At 43.4% G+C, this 20082-nt stretch overlaps 1 protein-coding gene and 1 non-coding gene across 2 annotated transcripts in view; both read left to right on the forward strand.

Moving 5' to 3' along the window:
• Positions 1 to 873: 873 nt before the first annotated feature.
• LOC137369657 (annexin A13-like) overlaps positions 874 to 20082 on the forward strand; it is a 42788-nt gene continuing 23579 nt past the window's right edge. The window contains exons 1-4 of the mRNA XM_068030994.1: positions 874 to 925; positions 10805 to 10880; positions 16621 to 16715; positions 18217 to 18387. Of these exons, the coding sequence (XP_067887095.1) occupies positions 911 to 925; positions 10805 to 10880; positions 16621 to 16715; positions 18217 to 18387 (357 nt within the window). The 5' untranslated portion in view covers positions 874 to 910. The remainder of the gene's footprint in view (positions 926 to 10804; positions 10881 to 16620; positions 16716 to 18216; positions 18388 to 20082) is intronic.
• Positions 18420 to 18524, forward strand: LOC137370367 (U6 spliceosomal RNA). The gene has a single exon (XR_010975128.1). It is a non-coding gene; the product is annotated as a U6 spliceosomal RNA (small nuclear RNA).

Here is a 20082-nt window from a genome sequence, read left to right on the forward strand (position 1 = left end):
GATCCAGTTGTGTTTTACAACAATCTGATAGCTTCATGGATTTCTGTTAAACTGAATTCAAATTCTCAAACTCCAAGGTGAGATTTGAACTCACATTCTCTGGATTATTAGTCCAGGTCTCTGGATTACTAGTCCAGTAACGTACCAGCACCAATAACAATAAAAATTTGCATTTATTTAGTGCCTTTAACACAGTAAAATGTTCCAGGAACATTATTATGCATTATTTGACACTGAGCCACATAAAAAAATATTGGGACAGGTGACCAAAATCTTGGTCAAAGAAGTAGGTTTTAAGGATTTTCTTAAAGGAGGAGAGAGTGGCAGAGAGGAGATGAGATTTAGGGGGAGAATTCCAGACATAGCCGCCAACAAGGGGGCGATGGAAATTGGGGATATGCAAGAGGTCAGAATTGGCAGAGCACGGAGATCTAGGAGGGTTGGAGGGCTGGAGGAGAATTCAGAGATAAAGAGGGGTGAAGTCATGGAGGGATTCAAAAACAAAGATGTGAATTTTAAAACGAAGACATTGCCGCAATGTAAGTCAGTCAGCACAGGGGTGATTGGCAAATGGGATTTGGTGCACTATGCTATTGTGCCCTGTTAATAATAATAATAACCCAGGTAAATACTTTGTTGGCCTTCCTCTCTGAATGAAATTATAGTTTATTTACTTTTGAAAGTCCCACTGATTAATCTGAACTCTGTCCCTAAGTACCTGTGCATCTCAAAGTCAGGGCCATGTATCAGATATTACTTATTAAACCTTATCACTGGATCCCATCCCACTTGCAATGAAGTCATACCCAATCAAAACAAGGATGTATTTTATTGCTTCTCATATAAATATTGCACCAGAAATAGCTTATAGTTGTCTAATTTTCAGGAAAGGATACGCAACTGAGGAAAAATGGGCAACAGTCATGTAAGTAAATATGTCGATCGATCCTGTACAAAACTCTAATTGTTTGCCACATCTGAACTTTCTGGCTCTTAAATTTATTCAGTTGATTGTTTGACAAACAGCAGAAAAGAAACTTGCAAATACTTTGTTTTTTAAAGTTTCATAATATAATTGATGAGCAAAAAAATCTTTATGTTGTTTTAAATATTTTGTTGGTCCCGACCAATAATTTATACTTTAAACAAACAACGTGTTTTTAACTACTTGAATGAGGAGCGGGTTATTATCAAGATGGCTAGGCAGGGTTTAATGCTGTCCGATACTGTAAACTTTTAAAATATGATTAGTCTTTCAGCCTTGTTTTCAATCTCTTCATTGTTTCGCCTCTCCACATGTCGGTAACCTCCCCCAGCCCTACAACCCACCGAGATAGAGTCATAGAGTCGTACAGCATAGAAACAGGCCCTTCGGCCCACCGCGTCCATGCCGACCTTAATGCCTATCGATACTAATCCCACCTGCCTGCATTAATTCCATATCCCTCTCTGCCTTGCTCATTCAAGTACCTGTCCAGATGCCTCTTAAATGTCACTACTGTTCCTGCCTCCACCACCTCCTCAGGCAGCTCATTCCAGATACCCACTATTCTTTGTGTGAAAAATTTACCTCTTTGATCCCCTTTAAACCTCCTCCCTCTCACAAATCTATGCCCTCTAGTTTTAGTCACCCCTACCATGGGAAACAGACTCTGGCTATCTACCCGATCTATGCCTCTCATAATTTTATATACCTCTATCATGTCCCCTCTCAGCCTCCTTCGCTCCAGGGAAAATCAACCCAGCCTATCCAACCTCTCTTTATAACTCAAGCACTCCAAACCAGGCAACATCCGTGTGACTCTTTTCTGCACCGTCTCTAGCTTAATCACATCTTTCCTGTAGTGCAGCGACCAGAACTGCACACAGTACTCCAAATGCGGCCTAACCAACGTTATGTACAACTGTAACATGACGTCCCAACTCTTGTACTCAATGCCTCGGCCGATGAAGGCAAGCATGCCGTACGCCTTCTTCACCATCTCTGAGATCTCTGCACTCATCCAATTCTGACTTCTTGAGCATTCCTGATTTTAATCGTTCCACCATTGGGGACCATGCCTTCATCTGTCTAGGCCCTAAGCTGTTGAATTATCTCCCTAAATCTCTCCGCCTCTCTACCGCTCTCTCCTCCTTGAAGACGGTCTTCGAAAGCTATCTCTTTTAACAGTTGTCCAAATATCTCCTTACGTGGCTCAGAGTAAAATTCTTTTTGGTAACGCTCCTGTGAAGCCCTTTGGGATGTTTTACCACGTTATAGGCACTACATAAATGTAACTTATTATTGATAAGACTGTCCATCACTTTTGCATGTTTACGAAATGATGCACCAATGGACCAGCCCAGGTCTGGTTTGCCAGGGTAGGTTTTCCTCCACCAACACTCGCTGCCCCATTTTTCCCACCCTGGACTTGAGAGGGTAGAGGCTGAGAGGATTTTCCCCTTTGTTGGGGTAATCTAGAACTAGGGGGCATAGTTTCAGAATAAGGTGTTGCCCATTTAAGACGGAGATGAGGAGGAATTCCTTCTCTCAGAAGGTCGCAAATATTTGGGATTCTCTACCCCAAACAGCAGTGGAGGCTGGGTCATTGAATATATTCAAGGCTGAGATAGATTCTTGAACTATGGGGGAGTCAAGGGTTATGGGGAAAAGGCAGGAAATTGGAGTTGAGGCCAAGATCTTATTGAAAGTCGGAGCAGGCTCCAGTGGCTGTATATCCGACTCCTACGCCTATTTCTTATGTTCTTATTTGCACAGCCCAGAGGAATGACAGGTGAAGGCTGACCCAGGTTGGACCTTCCACCAGAAGATCAAAGAAGAAATCAACCCATAACTGCACTACACACTGCTGACATCGGGCCCTTCTGTTTGCTGTTGAAGAGCCCTGAGTGCTTTTGAGCGTCATGGGGTTTGAAGCTGGGGGATGGGCAATGGGGACAATATAAAATCAATTTTTTTTACTTGCTTCTTACTTAGTAAAACATTCCCAAGGCGCTTCACAGGAACGTTATCGAACAAAATTTGACACCAAGCCACAGAAGGCAATATTAGGGCGTGACTAAATGCTTAGTCAAAGAGGTAGGTTTTAAGGAGTATCTTAAATGAGGAGAGTGCGGCTTGGAGGTGAAGAGGTTTAGGGAGACAATTCCAGAGCTTAGGGCCTGGGCAGCTGAAGGCACGACCACCAATGGTGGAGGGATTAAAATAGGAGATGCTCAAGAGGCCGGAATTAGAGGAACACAGGTATCTCGGAAGGTAGTGCACCTGGAGGAGGTTACATAGTTGGGGGGGAGGGGGCGCACGAGGCCATGGAGGGATTTGAAAACAAGGATGAGAATTTTAAAATTGAGGCATTAGGAGGAAGCCAATGTAGGTCAGCGAGTATGGGGACGATAGATAAACAGGACGTCTTGCAAGTTAGGACATGGGCAGCAGAGTTTTGGATGAGCCCATGTTTATGGAGGATGGAAGATCAACCGACTGGAGGGACCACCACAGATCTGCCAGTCATATACTTTTTAGAGAGATGGCCTGGGCCCTGTTTCTATAAGTGCGCCTCTGCCGGAACATCTAATGAACTTTACCCCAAGAATTGATAAGGCAGGAAGCAAGGATAGCAACATGGGAACAGGAGCAGACCATTCAGCCCCTTGAGTTTGATCTGCCATTCAATGAGAATAATAGCTGATCACCCTTCCTATTTCATTAAAATATGAACACTTGGCCTGAACATACTAGAGCCCAGGATTACTTATTTCAGAAGGGAAAGATCCTGGGAATACCAAGGAAGTGTAATGGGAGCAGAGGTGCAATGGGTCTCCATTTCCCCATGCACAGCAGGAAGAAAATCTACCCTTCTATCTGACTATTCTCTTCCTGCTCTTCATTGTTAATTAACCCTTTAGCCTAGATTTTCCAATCGACATATCTATTGACCGTTTCTAAAAAATGAATCCAATCAGACATTCTAGACTATTACCGACTACAACCCTCCAGGATCTCTGCTCTCCTCCAATTCTGGCCTCTTGTACATCCCCCATTTCTTTGGCCCTAAGACTGGCAGCCGTGCGTCCTTTAAGATGCTCCTTAAAACCTATCTCTTTGACCAAGCTTTTGGTCATCTGTACTAATATCTTCTGATGTGGCTTAGTGTCAGCTTTTGTTTGATAATGCTCCTGTGAAGTCTTGTGATGTCTTGTTATGTTAAAGGTGCTATATAAATACAAGCTGTTGATGTTGTATCATAACTTTAGTGAAACATGCATGAAAAAAATTATCTATTCCTTTCTGAGGTGCAGAAAACATTGGGATGGATTAGATTGTCTCATAAGTAGATATTTGATTTAAAAACAAAACCAGAAGTTCACATTCAGCAAACAATCTGATTCTACACTTATAGAAAGATAGAATGATACAGTACGGAAGCATTGTGCCTGTGCTGGCTTTTTGAAAGAGCTATCCAATTAGCCTCATTCTCTTGCTCTTTCTCTGTAGCCCTGAAAATTTTTCACTTTTTATGTAGAGATCTAATTCCCTTTTAAACATCACTATTGAATGTCTGATTGAACAGTGTGTACATCCTTCTAAAGGGAATATGGATTAAGAGTTTTGTCAAAATACAACAGTTAACAAACTCTCCTCACATCTGAAATGAAAACAGAAAGTGCTGGGAAAACTCAGCATCTGTGGAGAGAGAAGCAGAGTTGTTTCAGGTCAGTGACCCTTCTTCAGAACTGGCAAATATTAGAAATGGAAAAGATTTTAAGCTAGTAAAGCAGGGGTGGGGCAAGAGATAACAAAAGAGAAGGTGTTGATAGGATAAGGTGACCAGAAGATCATGGAGCAAAGGCAAACAATATGTTAATGGTGTGTTAAAGACAAAGCATTAGTACAGATAGGGTGTTAATGGACTGAAAACATCCACAAGCACAACCATGAAAAAAAACCATTGGGTAGGCACAGCAGAAACAAACTCAACAAACTAAAATAAAATAAACACAAAAATTAAAAGAAAAAATAACGAAAGATAAAAGTAAAATAGGGGGCCCATCATGCTCTGAAATTATTGAACCCCATGTTCTGTCTGGCAGGCTGTAGTGTGCCTAATAGGTAAATGAGATGCTGTTCCTCGAGTTTGCGTTGATGTTCACTGGAACACTGCAGCAATCCCAGGACAGAGATGTGAGCATGAGAGCAGGGAGGTGTGTTGAAATGGCCAGCAACCAGAAGATCGGGGTCATGCTTTCCGACTGAGCGGAGGTGTTCCGCAAAGCGGTCACCCAGTCTCCGTTTGGTCTCCCCAATGTAGAGGAGACCACATTGTGAGCAGCGAATACAGTATACTACATTGAAAGAAGTACAAGTAAATCATAGCTTCACCTGGAAGGAGTGTTTGGGGCCTTGGATAGTGAGGAGAGAGGAGGTAAATGGGCAGGTATTACACCTCCTGTGATTGCAGGGGAAGGTGCCATGGGACGGGGATGAGGTGGTGGGGGTAATGGAGAAGTGGACCAAGGTGTCGTGGGGGGAACTATCCATTTGGATTGCTGACAGGGGAAGGGAGAGGAAGATGCCTTTGGTAGTGGCATCACTCTGGAGGTGGCAGAAATGGCAGAGGATGATCCTTTGGATATGGTGGCTGATGGGGTGGAAAGTGAGGACAAGAGGAACCCTATCACGGTTCTGGGAGGGAGGCGAAGGGGTGAGGGTAGAGGTGTGGGAAATAGGCCAGACACGGTTGAGGGCCCTGTCAACAACAGTGGGGGGGAGTCCTCGGTTGAGGAAATAGGAAGACATATCAGAAGTGCTGTCATGGAAGGTAGCATCATCAGAGCAGATGCATCGGAGACAGAGAAACTGGGAGAATGGAATGGAGTCCTTACAGGAGGCAGGTGTGAAGAAGTGTAGTTGAGGTAACTGTGGCAGTCGGTGGGCTTATAATGGATATTAGTAGACAACCTATCCCCAGAGATGGAGACAGAGAAGTCAAGGAGGGGAAGGGATCAGTATATACATCTGTATATGTGACTTCAAACCTGGCCATCGCTCGACACTTTGACCCATGTTGCAGAATATGTGCTGACTGGTCTCATGTAGCATTTCCAGTGGTGGAGGCCCACTTAGAGGTCCTCATTTTTAGGTCTCAGTCTCTAGTGACTCTTATACCCACTTCAGTTCACTGGGTAAGTTAGAGTGATAGGAAGAAGAGCAGGCCATTCAGCCCCTCGAGCCTGCTCCGCCATTCAATTAAATCATGGCTGACATGTACCTCAAGTCTGTTTACCTGAATGAGTTCCATATCCCTCAATATCCTTGCCCAACAAAAATCTATCAAGTTAATAACATAAGAACATAAGAAATAGGAGCAGGAGTGGGCCATATGGCTCCTCAAACCTGCTCCGCAATTCAATAAGATCATGACTGATCTCGTACCTCAACTCCATTTTCCTGCCCTATCCCCATATTCCTTGATTCTCTTAGCGTTCAAGAACACATCAATCTGATTCTTGATTTATACTCAATGACCAAGATCTCATTAATCTCAATCCCATTCTCATCCGAGCTGCTAGACCCAACATTTCACGACAGCCGAGTGCTCCATCTCAGACCTCAGAAAGAAGTGGTTTACCCAAGTGAGCAGTCCATTGGTTAATGAACCAGTAACATACTGAGGCAGTATTTCTAGCTTGGTATGAGCTATCACAAGGCCAATTAAAGAAGAAATGTTACTGATGTGGTCCCACTCTGAACTCCAACAACCCATATTTTGGAAGATATTCGGTCTGCACAATATTATCAACCAATATTCAAAATTGGGGCACTCGACTCAGCCAGGCCAGTCCATTTTTTAATTGTGCTTGACACTGAATGGTACCAGAACATAAAAAGCAACTTTACAACCTAATTACTGAAAAGCCCCATAGAAGTATTTGTCAATCAAACATTGTAAAATAATAAAGACAAGGAGTTTCCCGAGTTTAGTGGTTAAAGATTGTGTATGTATGTTTGTCTTTTAGAATACCACTTCAGCTTGGAAATTTTGACATCATCTATGCAGCTTGTTTCAAAGTGCATGTCCGATTATTCATAACTCTTTCAGGTCTGTGCACAGTTCTGCTCTCCATATTATAAGAAAGATAAGGAGACTCTTGAGAAGGTGCAAAAAAGATGTTACTAGAACTGAGGGGTACTAAGGGATATGGGGCAAAGGAGGGTCTATGGGGTTGGAAGTTCATATGCCTCATTTTTTGGGTGCAGAGGTCATGCTTTGTGACCTGCTCATGCCCATTCAGATCGGGGTGATCAGCACACAGATTTGGTGCACCCACCTCATCTGAATGACTGTAGCGTCTGGCCGAGAGCGTGCAATGCCAGCTGTTTTCCTCTTAACCCTACCTGTGCTCAGCAGGGGAGCCCAAGGCATTGTTGAAAGACCATGTGTTGCAAACTCCTCTTCTTAAAGACAGGCTGTCCCTCTTAAAGGGAAGCTGCACTGAAAAATATTGCCGCAATTTAAATGATGACAAAGTGAACACCAGGGCAGAGAGAGGGTTTCAAGGTAATGGCTGGAACACTGGAGGTATTAGTGGAGGTGAACAGGAGAGATGCCAGGGTTCTGTAGGGGGGAGGTGGTAGGGGCAGCAGGCCCTCAAGAACCAACCTCAGCAGGAATTGGGAGCAGGTGGCCATGAAGGCTAATTCCCGGCATCTGGACCCTAGGACCTTGCAGCAGTGCCACAGGAAATCCAGTGACTTCGCGTGAGTGGTCAAGGTCAGTGAATGCATTCTCACATGGCCTCTCTTACCACCACTCCACTAACCTCTCACTCTGCTCAATTCACCACACTCCCCTCATTCACCTAGCATTGGTCCCTGGCACTCAAGAATCGACTTAATAACAGGCTGTTTGCACCACGTGATTCCTGAACAACGCTACTCAGCCTCCTGCTGAGCACAGAGGCAGCCAGCAGCACTAAGAAGACAGCAGCATGCGACTCACTCAGTCAGACATTATAATCATGCAGTTGAGGTGGATGCACCAAATTTGCGTGCTGCCCGCCTTGATCTGAATGGGTGCGGGCAGATCACAAATTGCAAGCCCTGTGCCCAGAAAGCAGGGCACCCTAACTTCAAGCCCGATGTTTCCATTTTGGGGAATTGAAAACTGGGGGCCATAATTATAAGATAGTCAGAAATAAATCCAATAGGGAATTCAGAAGAAACTTCTTTACCCAGAGAGTGGTGAGAATGTGGAACTCGATACAACAGCGAGTATTGAGGCGAATATTCGAGATGCGTTTAAGGGGAATCTAGATGAGTAAATGAGGGACAAAGGAATAGATGGATATGCTGATAGGGTGAGATGTAGTAGGGGTGGGAGGAGGCTCACATGAAGCATTGACCAGTTGGGCCAAATGGCCTGTTTCTGTGCTATAAATGTTATGTAAAAACAACAAACAAAATAGTCTATCCATGTCTGATGATATTTTTCAATAATTTCAATTTGACCTGTAAGTGTCATTACAGTAAGATAAGGGAATGATCTGGGAGTGTTACTGTGTTCAACAGTTTGTGGGACTTGAATTAAATTTGGGGCAGTGACAAATGATGAATATCTATGCACACAAATTCAAAAGGATCTGGATAAGCTCAATCAGTGGGTGAGAAAAAGTTGACAAATTTAATACAACAGCAACAAATTGCATTTATATGGCATGTTAAATGTAGTATATTTAGATTATATATTATATGGCATATTTAATGCACAGCCAGCAATGGTGAAGCAATGAAAATCAGGGACGAGCAAGAGCCAGAATTAGAGGAGCAGGGAGATCTCGGAGGATTGTAGGGTTGGAAGAGATTACAGAGATAGGGTGGGGATAGATGGACCAGTGGATTGTTTCCTGTCCGTCACTTTGATATGTTTGTTAAAAACATGGTTATGTTCATCTCGATGTTGCCGCCAGCTGTGTGAGAGAGACACCCAATCTGGGAGCCAGCAGATAAAGACCAGTATGAGTAGTTTGTTCTTTTGAGAGTCCTGCCCGTGCGAAGCACAAACACTGACACAGACTGATTGGGCCAACAGGGCCTGGTTCTCTGTTGCAATTTATACATAATTCTATATATAAAGAGCCTGGCCTGTTTTCTTGCTCTGTTCTGACACAAACACGGTGCTGATGAAGTGTTTCTATGTGAAATGTTAATCTACCTATCTATGTTAAACTATGAGGACAGGCTGCATAAACTTGGCTTGTATTCCCTTGTGTTTAGAAGGTTGAGCTCCCAGGAGGTGGATTGGCCGTCTAAATATTTTTTAATAAGGCTTTTACAGGGTTAACTGTGGCCTGTCAGGTTTCCCAGGCCTTGCAAAACCCAGCAGCTGAAAGAGGGTGAGAACAGCATTGGGGAGGAGGTCAGTGATTCCCCCCCACCCCACAGCCCCCAAGCTCCACCAACACGGTTGTGGCTCAGACACACCCACCAAACAGGATCGGGCCCCTCCCCAGGATGCTGGATCTCTCCTATCTGTTCCTGTGACCTACTCTGGAGTCCTCCCCACCACACTGGATGCCAAGTCTGTCAATCTGATTGACTTCAGGGCGGGGAACCTGTCAAGGTTAAAAGATGCTCACTGTGGAGTTTCCCATCTGAAACTCTACCCTTCCCTGCCATCGTCTAAATAACTTGCCCCTGTTAAAACGCAGGCCACTATTTCCTCTGATGGAGGAGTCCAGAATAAGGCGGAACAATCTTACAATTAGAGCTAGGCTATTTAGGAGAGAAGCACTTTTTCACACAAATAGTAGTGGAAATCTAGAATTCCCTGCTCAAAAGGCAGTGATTGCCTGGGGTCAATTGAAATGTTCAAGACCGAGATTACCTTGTGTTGGGTAAGGATATCAAGGGACATGAGGCAAAGGTGGGAAAATAGAGATGAGGGACTGCTCAGCCATGATCAGATTGAAAGGCGGGACAGGCTCAAAGGGCTGAATGGCCACCTCCGGTTCCTATGATCTTTTGTCCTTGTGACATTGATGGATCTTTAGCATATTCAGATGTTATTTTAGATTTACTACTTACTGCATGTTCAAATTTCATACTTGCAAATTCTGGTTTGAAATGCCCATGGCTTGTGATAGCATAAACGTCACAGCTTGTCATATGGAATGAGCTCACCAGTCACTACACAAGGATAAATATTAATACAGAAAGAGCATTGAGAAATGCAATAACAACTTGCATTTATATAACACCTTTAATGTAGTAAAACATCCCAAGGTACTTTGCAGGAGCGTTATCAAACAACGTTTGATACTGAAACACAGAAGGAGATATTTGGACAGGTGACCGAAAGCTTGGTCAAAGAGGTAGATTTTAAGGAGCATCTTAAAGGAGGAAAGAGAGGTAGTGAGATGGAGATGTTTAGGGAGGGAATTCCTGAGTTTAAGGCCCAGACTGCTGAAAGTACGGCCGCCAATGGTGGAGCGATGAAAATCAGGGATGCTCAAGAGGCCAGGATTGGAGGAGCGCAGGGCTGGAGGAAATTACAGAGATAGGGAGGGCTGAGGTCATGGAGGGAGTTGAAAACAAGGATGGGAATTTTAAATCAATGTGTTGCTGGACTGGGAGCCAATGTAGGTCAGTGAGCACAGAGGTGATGGGTGAATGAAAATTTGTGCGAGTTAGGACATAGGCAGCAGATGGATGATTTAAAGTGGTCCTCCACCTCCATTTTTATACTATGCTTTGTGTATATTAGATACTGTGTACTAATAGTAATAATCATATTTTGTTTTGCAGCCAAGTATTCACTATCATGTGCATTTCAGTGAAGAGGGAGATGCCAAGAGGATAAAAAAGGCTTGCAAAGGAGCAGGTAATCAAATATTTCTATCTGGACATTAAGTTTTCATTTGAATTGAGCTGACATTGAACATTTTGTGATCATTACAGTTATGACAGAATAAAAGGCACAAGTGTTTAACTGTGGAGTGTCTTCCTTGTGTTTTGAGTGGGAATTAATGAAGCATTTTCAGTTGGGGGAGGGTCCTCTGATAAAGAGACAAGACTTTTCTGACTCCATGAAAAGAAGGAAGAAACTTTCCTGAACAATCTTCCACAATCTCAAATTGGGGAGTTGAGGACGAGAGGGAATAGTCTAAAAATTAGAGCCAAACCTGTGAAATTAGGAAACACTTCTACATGCAAAGGTTGGTCGAAGTTTCCCATCTCCAGCTTGTTCCAAAGTGCTTTACAGCCAATGAAGTATTTTTATGTAATGTCTTTGCTGTAATGTAGGAACGGCAGCCAGACTGTCTTCTCTAGCACCGGTGCTTAGTTTTACAGGGAGGGGGTTCAGTTTCTCATCACCAGTTCCCTGGAGAGCAACAGCCTGTGCCTGGGTTACACTTCATTGGCTTATATATTATGACAAGGAGAGGTGACATGATTCAATCCCAAACTGAAGAGGACAAAGGATGCCCAATAAAACAGCTCCGCTGCCTAGCAACACCATTTGGTTGTATTGCCTAACTAGCAAACAGCACCAAATGCCAACCTGAATATGTGAAACTGTAAAAGATATCTGGGCTTTATTGTTATGACAATGATCAGTACACTCCCTTTCCCCTCCTGGCAGTTTAAACAAAACGCCTCACCTGATATTAATATGCCAGACAATGAATCACCTTAAAACCTAATATAACACATCTAACAGGTGGCTCCTGTTCCATGTTACATTGTTTAAAAAAATGGATAAAGAATTTTAAAGACACGCTAAGGATATCTCGATGGAAGCCTGTTATTCAGGGGAGAAATGAAGATTCCTGTTAATATTTTAATGTAGGTATCATACTTGAGAGGTTTTGATAGAGCAGGTAGGGAGAAACTGTTACCTCTGGCAGGTGGGTCAGTAACCAGCGGTCATAGATTTAAAATAATTGGCAAAAGAGGGGAAATGAGGAGAAATTTCTTCACACAGAGGGTTGTTAAGATCTGGAACACACTACCTGAAAGGATGGTGGAATCAGATTCTATAGCAACTTTTAGAAGGCAATTGGGCATGTACTTGAAAAGGACTAATGTGCAGGGCTATGGGGAAAGAGCAAGAGAGTGAGACTAAGTTGAATAGCTGGCTCAAAGAGCCAGCACAGGTACGACTGGCCAAATGGCCTCCTTCAGTGCCATGAGATTCGATGATCCTATGAAAAAGCAGAGAAACTAGCTTAGTCTCTGACAGCTGAAGCTAGGCAGGGATTTAGCCCCCATACATTTACTTTCCTTGTTGGTGATGATAAGTATCTGGCACAACAGCCTTCTTGTACAAGATTTAAACATGTACTTTAAGCATTCTCCAACACTGGTGGATTAAAGGAGATGGAGAAGTAGGCGAAACATCTATAATTATAACTACCAGATGGAAACACAAAGCCAGAGGCCCTCTGTACAAAGTTACAAAGAATTTGCGGCACAGAAACAGGCTATTCGGTCCAACTGGTCCATGCTGGTGCATATGCTTCACCCGAGCCTCCTCCCACCCTTCTTCACCTCATCCAATCAACATATACTGCTATTCCTTTCTCCCTCATATTCTTATCCATCTGTTGCTTAAATGTATCTATGCTATTCACCTAAACCACTCAATGTGGTAGTGAGTTCCACATTCTCACCACTGTCTGGGTAAAGAGGTTCCTCCTGAATTACCTATTATATTTATTATTGACTATTTTATATTTATGGCCCCTAGTTCAGGTCTCACCCACTAGTGGAAACATCTTTTTTGTGCCTGCTCTATTCATAATCTTGAAGACGTCTGTCAGGTCATACCTCAGCCTTCTCTTTTCCAGAGAAAACATACCAATGATATACCAGCCGATACTCACAGACCACAATCCATTCGATCGAACTGCAGCGTTATATTTCTGGCCTCCCCTTTGCACCACACATTGTGCACTTAAAACAAGGATCTATAATATTGACCCTGCCATGTCAACGGCCATTGAAAACAAATTACAATCTGCACTGCCGTGCTCACGCTACATGCCAGTATTCTCAACAGAAAACCTGTATCACTCACAACAACAATGAAAGGACCAGTAAAAAGTTGTATGAATGAAGTGAACTGGCTCAAATAGATGACAAATATTTTCAACTTTGCTACTTAACCAAGGTGTCATGGCTCACTGGGTAACACCCTCGCCTCTATGTCAGAAGGTCATGGGTTTATAGTCCCACTCCAGAGACTAGAGAGCATAGTCTAGGCTGACACTCCCAGCATAGTACTGAGGGAGTGCTGCACTGTAAGAGATGGCCTGTTTTCGATGAGTCATTAAACCGAAGCCCTCTCAGGTGGATGTAAAAGATTCAATGGCATTATTTCGACAAAGAGCAGAGCATTTCTCCTTGGTAGCTTGGCCAATATTTATTCCTCAACCAACATCAGTAGAATGGATTATATTGTCATTTATTTCATTGCTGTTTGTGGGAGCTTGCTGTGCACAAATTGACTACTACGCTTTCTCCATTATAACAGTAACTACACTTCAAAAGTACTTCATTGGCTGTAAAGTGCTTTCTCTCCTTTAATGGAAACAAGTGCCAAACCTCTCTGAGCATTAGCAGACACAGTTACCACATTCACCTTATTAAAGCACGATAGTCTTAAATGTTACATGACAACAAGACAGGCTTGACAAAGAAACTGCAGTTGTTTTTAGCTTAATGAACTACAGAGGTTAGCAAATGTGCATGCAAATAATGCAGTTTATTTATCACAAATATATTTTCATATTTTCCTTTGGCGTGCAAAAATCTCTTTTATAATATTCATAATCCATGACTACCAATATATAAACTCCTTTACCTGGAATAACCTAGTTAAGTGCTGTAGTTTATCAAAGTCATTAGACTATCAAACTAATCTCTTAACCTTAGTTGCAGTATTACTATTCCTGGGTATTGTTGTTGGAACAAAGTCCTAAATAGAAATGCACTTTTCTTTCCCTTCAGTCAATTGCTAAAATACTGGGAAACCTGACAGCAACTTTTTTAAAGTTTAAAAATAAAACTTCTGAACTTTCTTCTTGCTACACTGCTGCCTCCTGCCATGTCTCACTGAAGTTTGGCACCATGTGGAGAGAATTAATGTATTCGGAATAATCCCAATGTTTTCTGTCTCTATTATTGTCATTGGAGAATTCTTCCAGTGCTGGCCTGTTGTGCATCCCTGACATTCAGCATTTCACCATTGGTGGCCATGCCTTCAGCTGTCAAGGCTCTAAACACTGCAATTCCCTCCCTAAACCTCTCCATTTCTCAACTGCACTCTCCTCCTTTTAAAACCTACCACTTTGACCAAGCTTACCGTCATCTGCCCTAAGGGCTGGATTTTAAGGAGCCCTTGACATCAGGGTCCGTGGCGGGTTGTGGGGGGGGAGTGGTGGTGGAACCTGAAGATGGCCCCGGATGAGGCCCGCCATGGACCTCGACGCTGGCAGACACTGTGGCGTCCAACTTCCAACTTGTCTCTGGGCGACGGAACCACAATTTCAATATTCAAATCAATGAAACTAATAAACATAAATATACTCACGTCTCATCTTGATGGCCCGGCAGCCGTCACTCCCATGCCTTTGGATCCCCATCCGGGGAAACAAGGTACAACACTGGTGGGGAGGGGGTAGGAGGTAAGTTTATCAGTGCGGTGGGAGGGGGACAGGGTCAAATTAACATCATGGGTGTAGGGGATGGTGAGAAAGGTTGTAGTTTAAAGTTTGTGCAGTTTGTGGGGGGGCGGGGGAAGGACAGATGGTAAGGTAAGTGTTTTGGGGGGAAAGAGAAAATAATTAAATTCATTGTTATGGGGGGAGGGGGAGAGGGGCAAAAGAAATGTATTTATTTAATGTTATTCAATTTGTCTTTAAATATTTAAATTAGCCGGTAGGGCTGAGAGCCCTTTAAAAATGGTGTCACGCCTGCGCACAGGCAGCTGACGCCATTGCTGGAGACAGACAGCCCACTCCTTCCATGTGATTGGAGGGAGCAGCCCGCCCCAGTTACTTAAATGAGCCGCTGCGCTTGAGATTGCGACGGCTCTTTGGCGTGCGGCCTGCCCATTTCTGAAGCTCGCCGCCAGCCCAGTATTTCCTTATGTGGCTTAGTGGAATGTTTTTCTACATGGAAAGTGCTACATAAAGTCAAGTTGTTGTTGTTGTTGAAGCTCTCTGCTCCTCTCTTTCCTCCTCTTAGGCACTTCATAAAACCTATCCCTTTGACCAAGCTTTTGATCATCTGTCCTAACATCTCTTTCTTTGGATTGATGTCTATTTTTGTTGTTTACTTATGCAGCTGCTAAGCACCTCAGGACCTTTTACTATGTTAAAGGCGCTGTATAAATGCAATTTGTTGTTGTTGTTGTTGTTGGTAATGCATGCCACAATTTATCAATCTTGAGTAAAGAAAACTTTTTTACAAAATATTCCAAATTTTCCTTTTTCTAATTTCCGCAAGTGTCTTCGGTTGCTTTTTTTCTTGATATACTTCGAAGTAAAATTTGGCCTCACCCATTTCGTCCAGGCAATGCGCCTTTACTTTAATCAGCCGCAAACAGAATATCTTCAGCCAATATTTAAACATTTTGGAAATAATGTTTGTGCAGTGATCATTACAGGGCGTCAGACAGGTTTGGAAGTTGAATGCTATATTTGTAAAGCTATAAAGGCATTGTCACCAGGAAGACAGCAAGAGGAGGAGGTCATTCAGTTCCTCAAACCTGTTCTACCATTCAATTAGATCATGGTTGATCTGTACTTTAACTCTATCTACCCACATTGGTTCCATAATTCTTAATATTCTTACTTAACAAAAAATTCCTATTTTTGAAATTTTCAATTGACCCCCAGCCTCTACAGCTTTTTGTGGGAGAGAGTTCCAGATTTACCACTCCCCTTTGTGTCAAGAAGTGCTTCCTGACATCACTCCTGAATGGCCTGGCTCCAATTTTAAGGTTATGCCACCTTATTCTGGACTCCCCCACTCCTCCATTCGAGGAAATAGCTTCATTCTCTTTGAGTAGATTGAGTAGACTAGGTCCCTGGAATTTAGAAGAATGAGAGGTGATCACATTGAAATATATAAAATTCTTAAGGGGTTTGACAGGGTAGCTACTGAGAAAATGTTTCCACTGGCTGGGGAATCTAGAACATGGGGCCACAGTCTCAGAATAAAGGGTCTGTCATTTAGGACTGAAATGAGGCGAAATGTTTTCACTCAGAGAGTTGTGAATCTTTGGAATTCTCTACCCCAGAGAGCTGAGAATGCTTAGTCATTGATTATACTCAAGACAGAGATTTTTGGTAACTATGGGATATGGGGATAATGCAGGAAGGTGGAGTTGCAATAAAAGATTAGCCACGATCTTGTTGAATGGAGGAGCAGGTTGGAAGGGCCAAATGACCTCCTCCAGCTTCTATTTCTTATCTTCTCTGCCATAGCAACTCCTTTAATCATCTTAAACACCACAATTACATCACCTCTTAATCTTAGTTTTGTGATGTGACACGATTTACAATTGATGTTACTATTTAACTTAGCTATGTGATTTGCATTCGCATTTTTAGGAACAGATGAAACCACAATTATCAAAATCCTCGCAAGTCGTTCGGCAGAACAGAGACAGAAGATAAAAGAGAAATACAGGGCTTTGTATGGCAAAGTAAGTACAATTGCAACAAGGCTCAGATGAAACTTAACACATTGAGTGTGTGATAAATCAATACTGAAACCAAAACTTGGATTTCCATTTCCTTCATGAGATTAGAGTTTCTACAATACAATTTCATTTTACACTGTGCACTCCTGTTTCCTATGTTTTGTACACAAATCTGAAGGGGATGCTTTAACAAACATCAAATACTAAAACATCTATAGTGACTTATTCAGTTTTGTTCAAGCAGATAGACAGCCACTGTTCAGCCCTCTTCAGAGCCTCTTCATGTACTTGCTATTTCTTCTGTTTTCAAAAACTTGTCATGAGAGACACCAGCCTTGGCTCAGTTGGTTGCATTCTTGCCTGTGAGCCACAAGTCCCAGTCCAGAGACCTGAGCAGAAAATCTAGGCTAACAGTCCCAGTGTAGTGCTGAGGGAGTGCTTAAATGTCAGAGGCATTGCCTTTCAGATGAGACCTGAAACTGATTACCTGTCTGCCCTGTCAGTTGGATGTAAAAGACCCAATAGCACTATTCTCCCCAGTGTCCTGGCCAATATTTGTCCCTCAATCAACAACACAAAAACAGACTATCGGATCATTATTACATTGCTGTTTGTGGGAGTTTCCTGTGTGTAAATTGGCTGATGCATTTCCTACATTACAACAGTGACTACACTTCAAGAGTACCTCATTGGCTGTAAAGTGCTTTGGGACATGCTGAGGTCATAAAAGGTGTTTCTTTCCCTGCAGTAGTAATTGAAAGAGGAGAGAACTAAAGCTCCTGAGTCACCTTGGATACCTAATTAGAGGAACCTGTGTGAAAGAAAGTGGAGGATTAGTGGCGGAATCAGGTGGGTGGGTGGAAGCCACACCCTGCCACTAATCCACCAACCAGAAGAGAAATCCAGCCACTTGCGAGTCCAACTTCACCACAGTCCACCACCAACGCACAGTGGGAGCAGTGTGTACCATCTACAAGATGCACTGCAGCAACTCACCGAGGCTCCTTAGACAGCACCTTCCAAACCCACAACCTCTACCACCTAGAAGGACAAGGGCAGCAGTTACATGGGAACATCACCAGCTGCAGGTTCCCCTCCAAGCTACACACCATCCTGCTTTGAACTATATCACCGTTCCTTCACTGTCACTGGGTCAAAATCCTGGAACTCCCTTCCTAACAGCACTGTGGGTGTACCTACCCCACATGGACTGCAGCGGTTCAAGAAGGCAGCTCACCACCACCTTCTCAAGGGCAATTAGGGCTGGGCAATAAATGCTAGCCTGGCCAGAGACACTCATATTCCTTGAACGAATATTTTTTAAAAAGCTTGACATTTTCCTAACAAAGTGGCCCAAGAGTATGTCATCTAACTGGCCAGCTACCCACAGACAATGGGTATCCAGGGAGACTGAGAAGTAAATAAAGTGCTTTCAAAGCCTCAAAAAAAGTGAAAGAAGGAAAAACACGGTGTAATATGTCTTTTTCTTCCCTATTTTTTGTAGGATATAGAAAAAATGCTTAAAGGTGACCTCAGTGGGTGCTTGGAAAAGACAATATTAGCAATGCTGAACCGCCCCTGTGAATTTGATGCCAAGTTACTGAAGGAGGCAATGAAAGGAGTTGGCACTCATGAAGATGTCCTGATTGAGATTCTCTGCACACGAGCTAATTCAGTATGCTTGATTTTAAACGATATTATATATTTATGAATTTATTGCAACATATATACTAAACTTGGAACGACACAGAAAAGATTAGCATGGCCCTGCATAAGGATGACATGCAAATTCGTGAAACTGTAACAATTCTGCAATTCTGTAGACTGTTCGCTGAAAAGAATGTGCAGGGTTACGGGGAGAAGGCGGGGGGATGGCACTAAGTGAATTGCTGAGTCGGAGAGCTGGTGCTGACACGGTGGGCCGAATGGCCTCCTTCTGCACTGTAAAAATTCTGTGATTCCGGTAAAAGAGCACTGCTTTCATTAAAAAAATGAGCTTAGGAAGGGTAAAGAACTGTAACATCGGATCTTAGAATCATACAGCATAGAAGGAGGCCATTCAGCCCATTAAGACTGGGCTGACTCCTTGAAAGAACTATTCAATTAGTCCCACTCCCCTGCTGCTTCCCCAGAGCCCTGCAAAGTTTTCCTTTTCAAGTATATGTTCAATTCCCTTCTGAAAGTTACTGTTAAACCCATTTCCGGTGCCCTTTCAGTCTGTGTATTCCAGATCACAACAACTCGTGCTTAAAAAAACTCCTTATTTCCCTTCTGGATTCTTTGCGTATTATGTTAAATCTGGTGTCCTCTGGTTACTGATCCATGTTTACTTTATCAAAACCCCTCATAATTTTGAACAGCTCAATTTAATCTCCCCTTAACCTCCTCTACTTAAAGGAGAACAATCCCTGCTTCTCCAGTCTCCCCACATAATTGAACTCTTTCATCCGTGGTACCATTCCAGTAAATCTCCTCCGCACCCTCTCCAAAGAATTGACATCTTTTCTGAAGTGTGGTGCCCAGAAGTGGACACAGAACTCCAGCTGAGGACCGACCAGCGATTTATAAAGGTTTAGCATAACTTTCTTTCTTCAGCGTATCATTTTTGTCACTAGTTGTTGATGGGATGAGGCACCTCTATTGCTATTGCTTCTGGTCTCTGTTGTACGGAGCTCCCTCTCAAAACTCACCCACCTCTTTCCTCCTTTAGAAAACGTCTCAAAATCCATCTTTTCCACCCAGCCTTCAGTCATCACTCCTATCTTCTGAAAACAGTAAACCAGAATAGACACAACACACATCTTCATCACATGAAAAAAAACAGAAAATGTTGGAAATACTCAGCAGATCAGGCAACCTCTGTGGAGAAAGTAACAGAGCTAACAGGCTGAATTTTGTCCTCCCCCAGGCGTTGGGGTCCGTGACGGTGGGGCGGGGGGTGGGGCCTGAAGATGCCTCCCGGGAGAGGGCCGCCACGCACCCCAACGCTGGGAGGGCCTGGCCCGATATTACTGGTGGAGGCGAGGCCTCGTGGCGGCCCCCCCCCCCACCCGCAACCAATCGGCGACAGGACCCCCATTTCAATATGAAAATAAATTAAAATGAATGAATAAATGGTACTTACGCTGCCGCCTAATGTCCCACTGCAATCTTCGGCCCAGTGGCCGGCACTCCCGAGCCTTCAGAATCCCGTCCCGGGAAACGAGGCGCCACGCTGATGGGGAAGGGGGAGGAGGTACGTTTATCAGTGCAGGGGGTGGGGGAAACGGGGTCAAAGTAACATCATGGGTGTAGGGGATGGTGGTAAGGGTTGTAGTTGAAGGTTTGGGGGGGGGATGGTCAGATGGTAAAGGTAAGTTTTTTGTGGGGG

Source organism: Heterodontus francisci, chromosome 5 (assembly GCF_036365525.1).
Source record: "Heterodontus francisci isolate sHetFra1 chromosome 5, sHetFra1.hap1, whole genome shotgun sequence".
Taxonomy (NCBI): Eukaryota; Metazoa; Chordata; class Chondrichthyes; order Heterodontiformes; family Heterodontidae; genus Heterodontus; species Heterodontus francisci.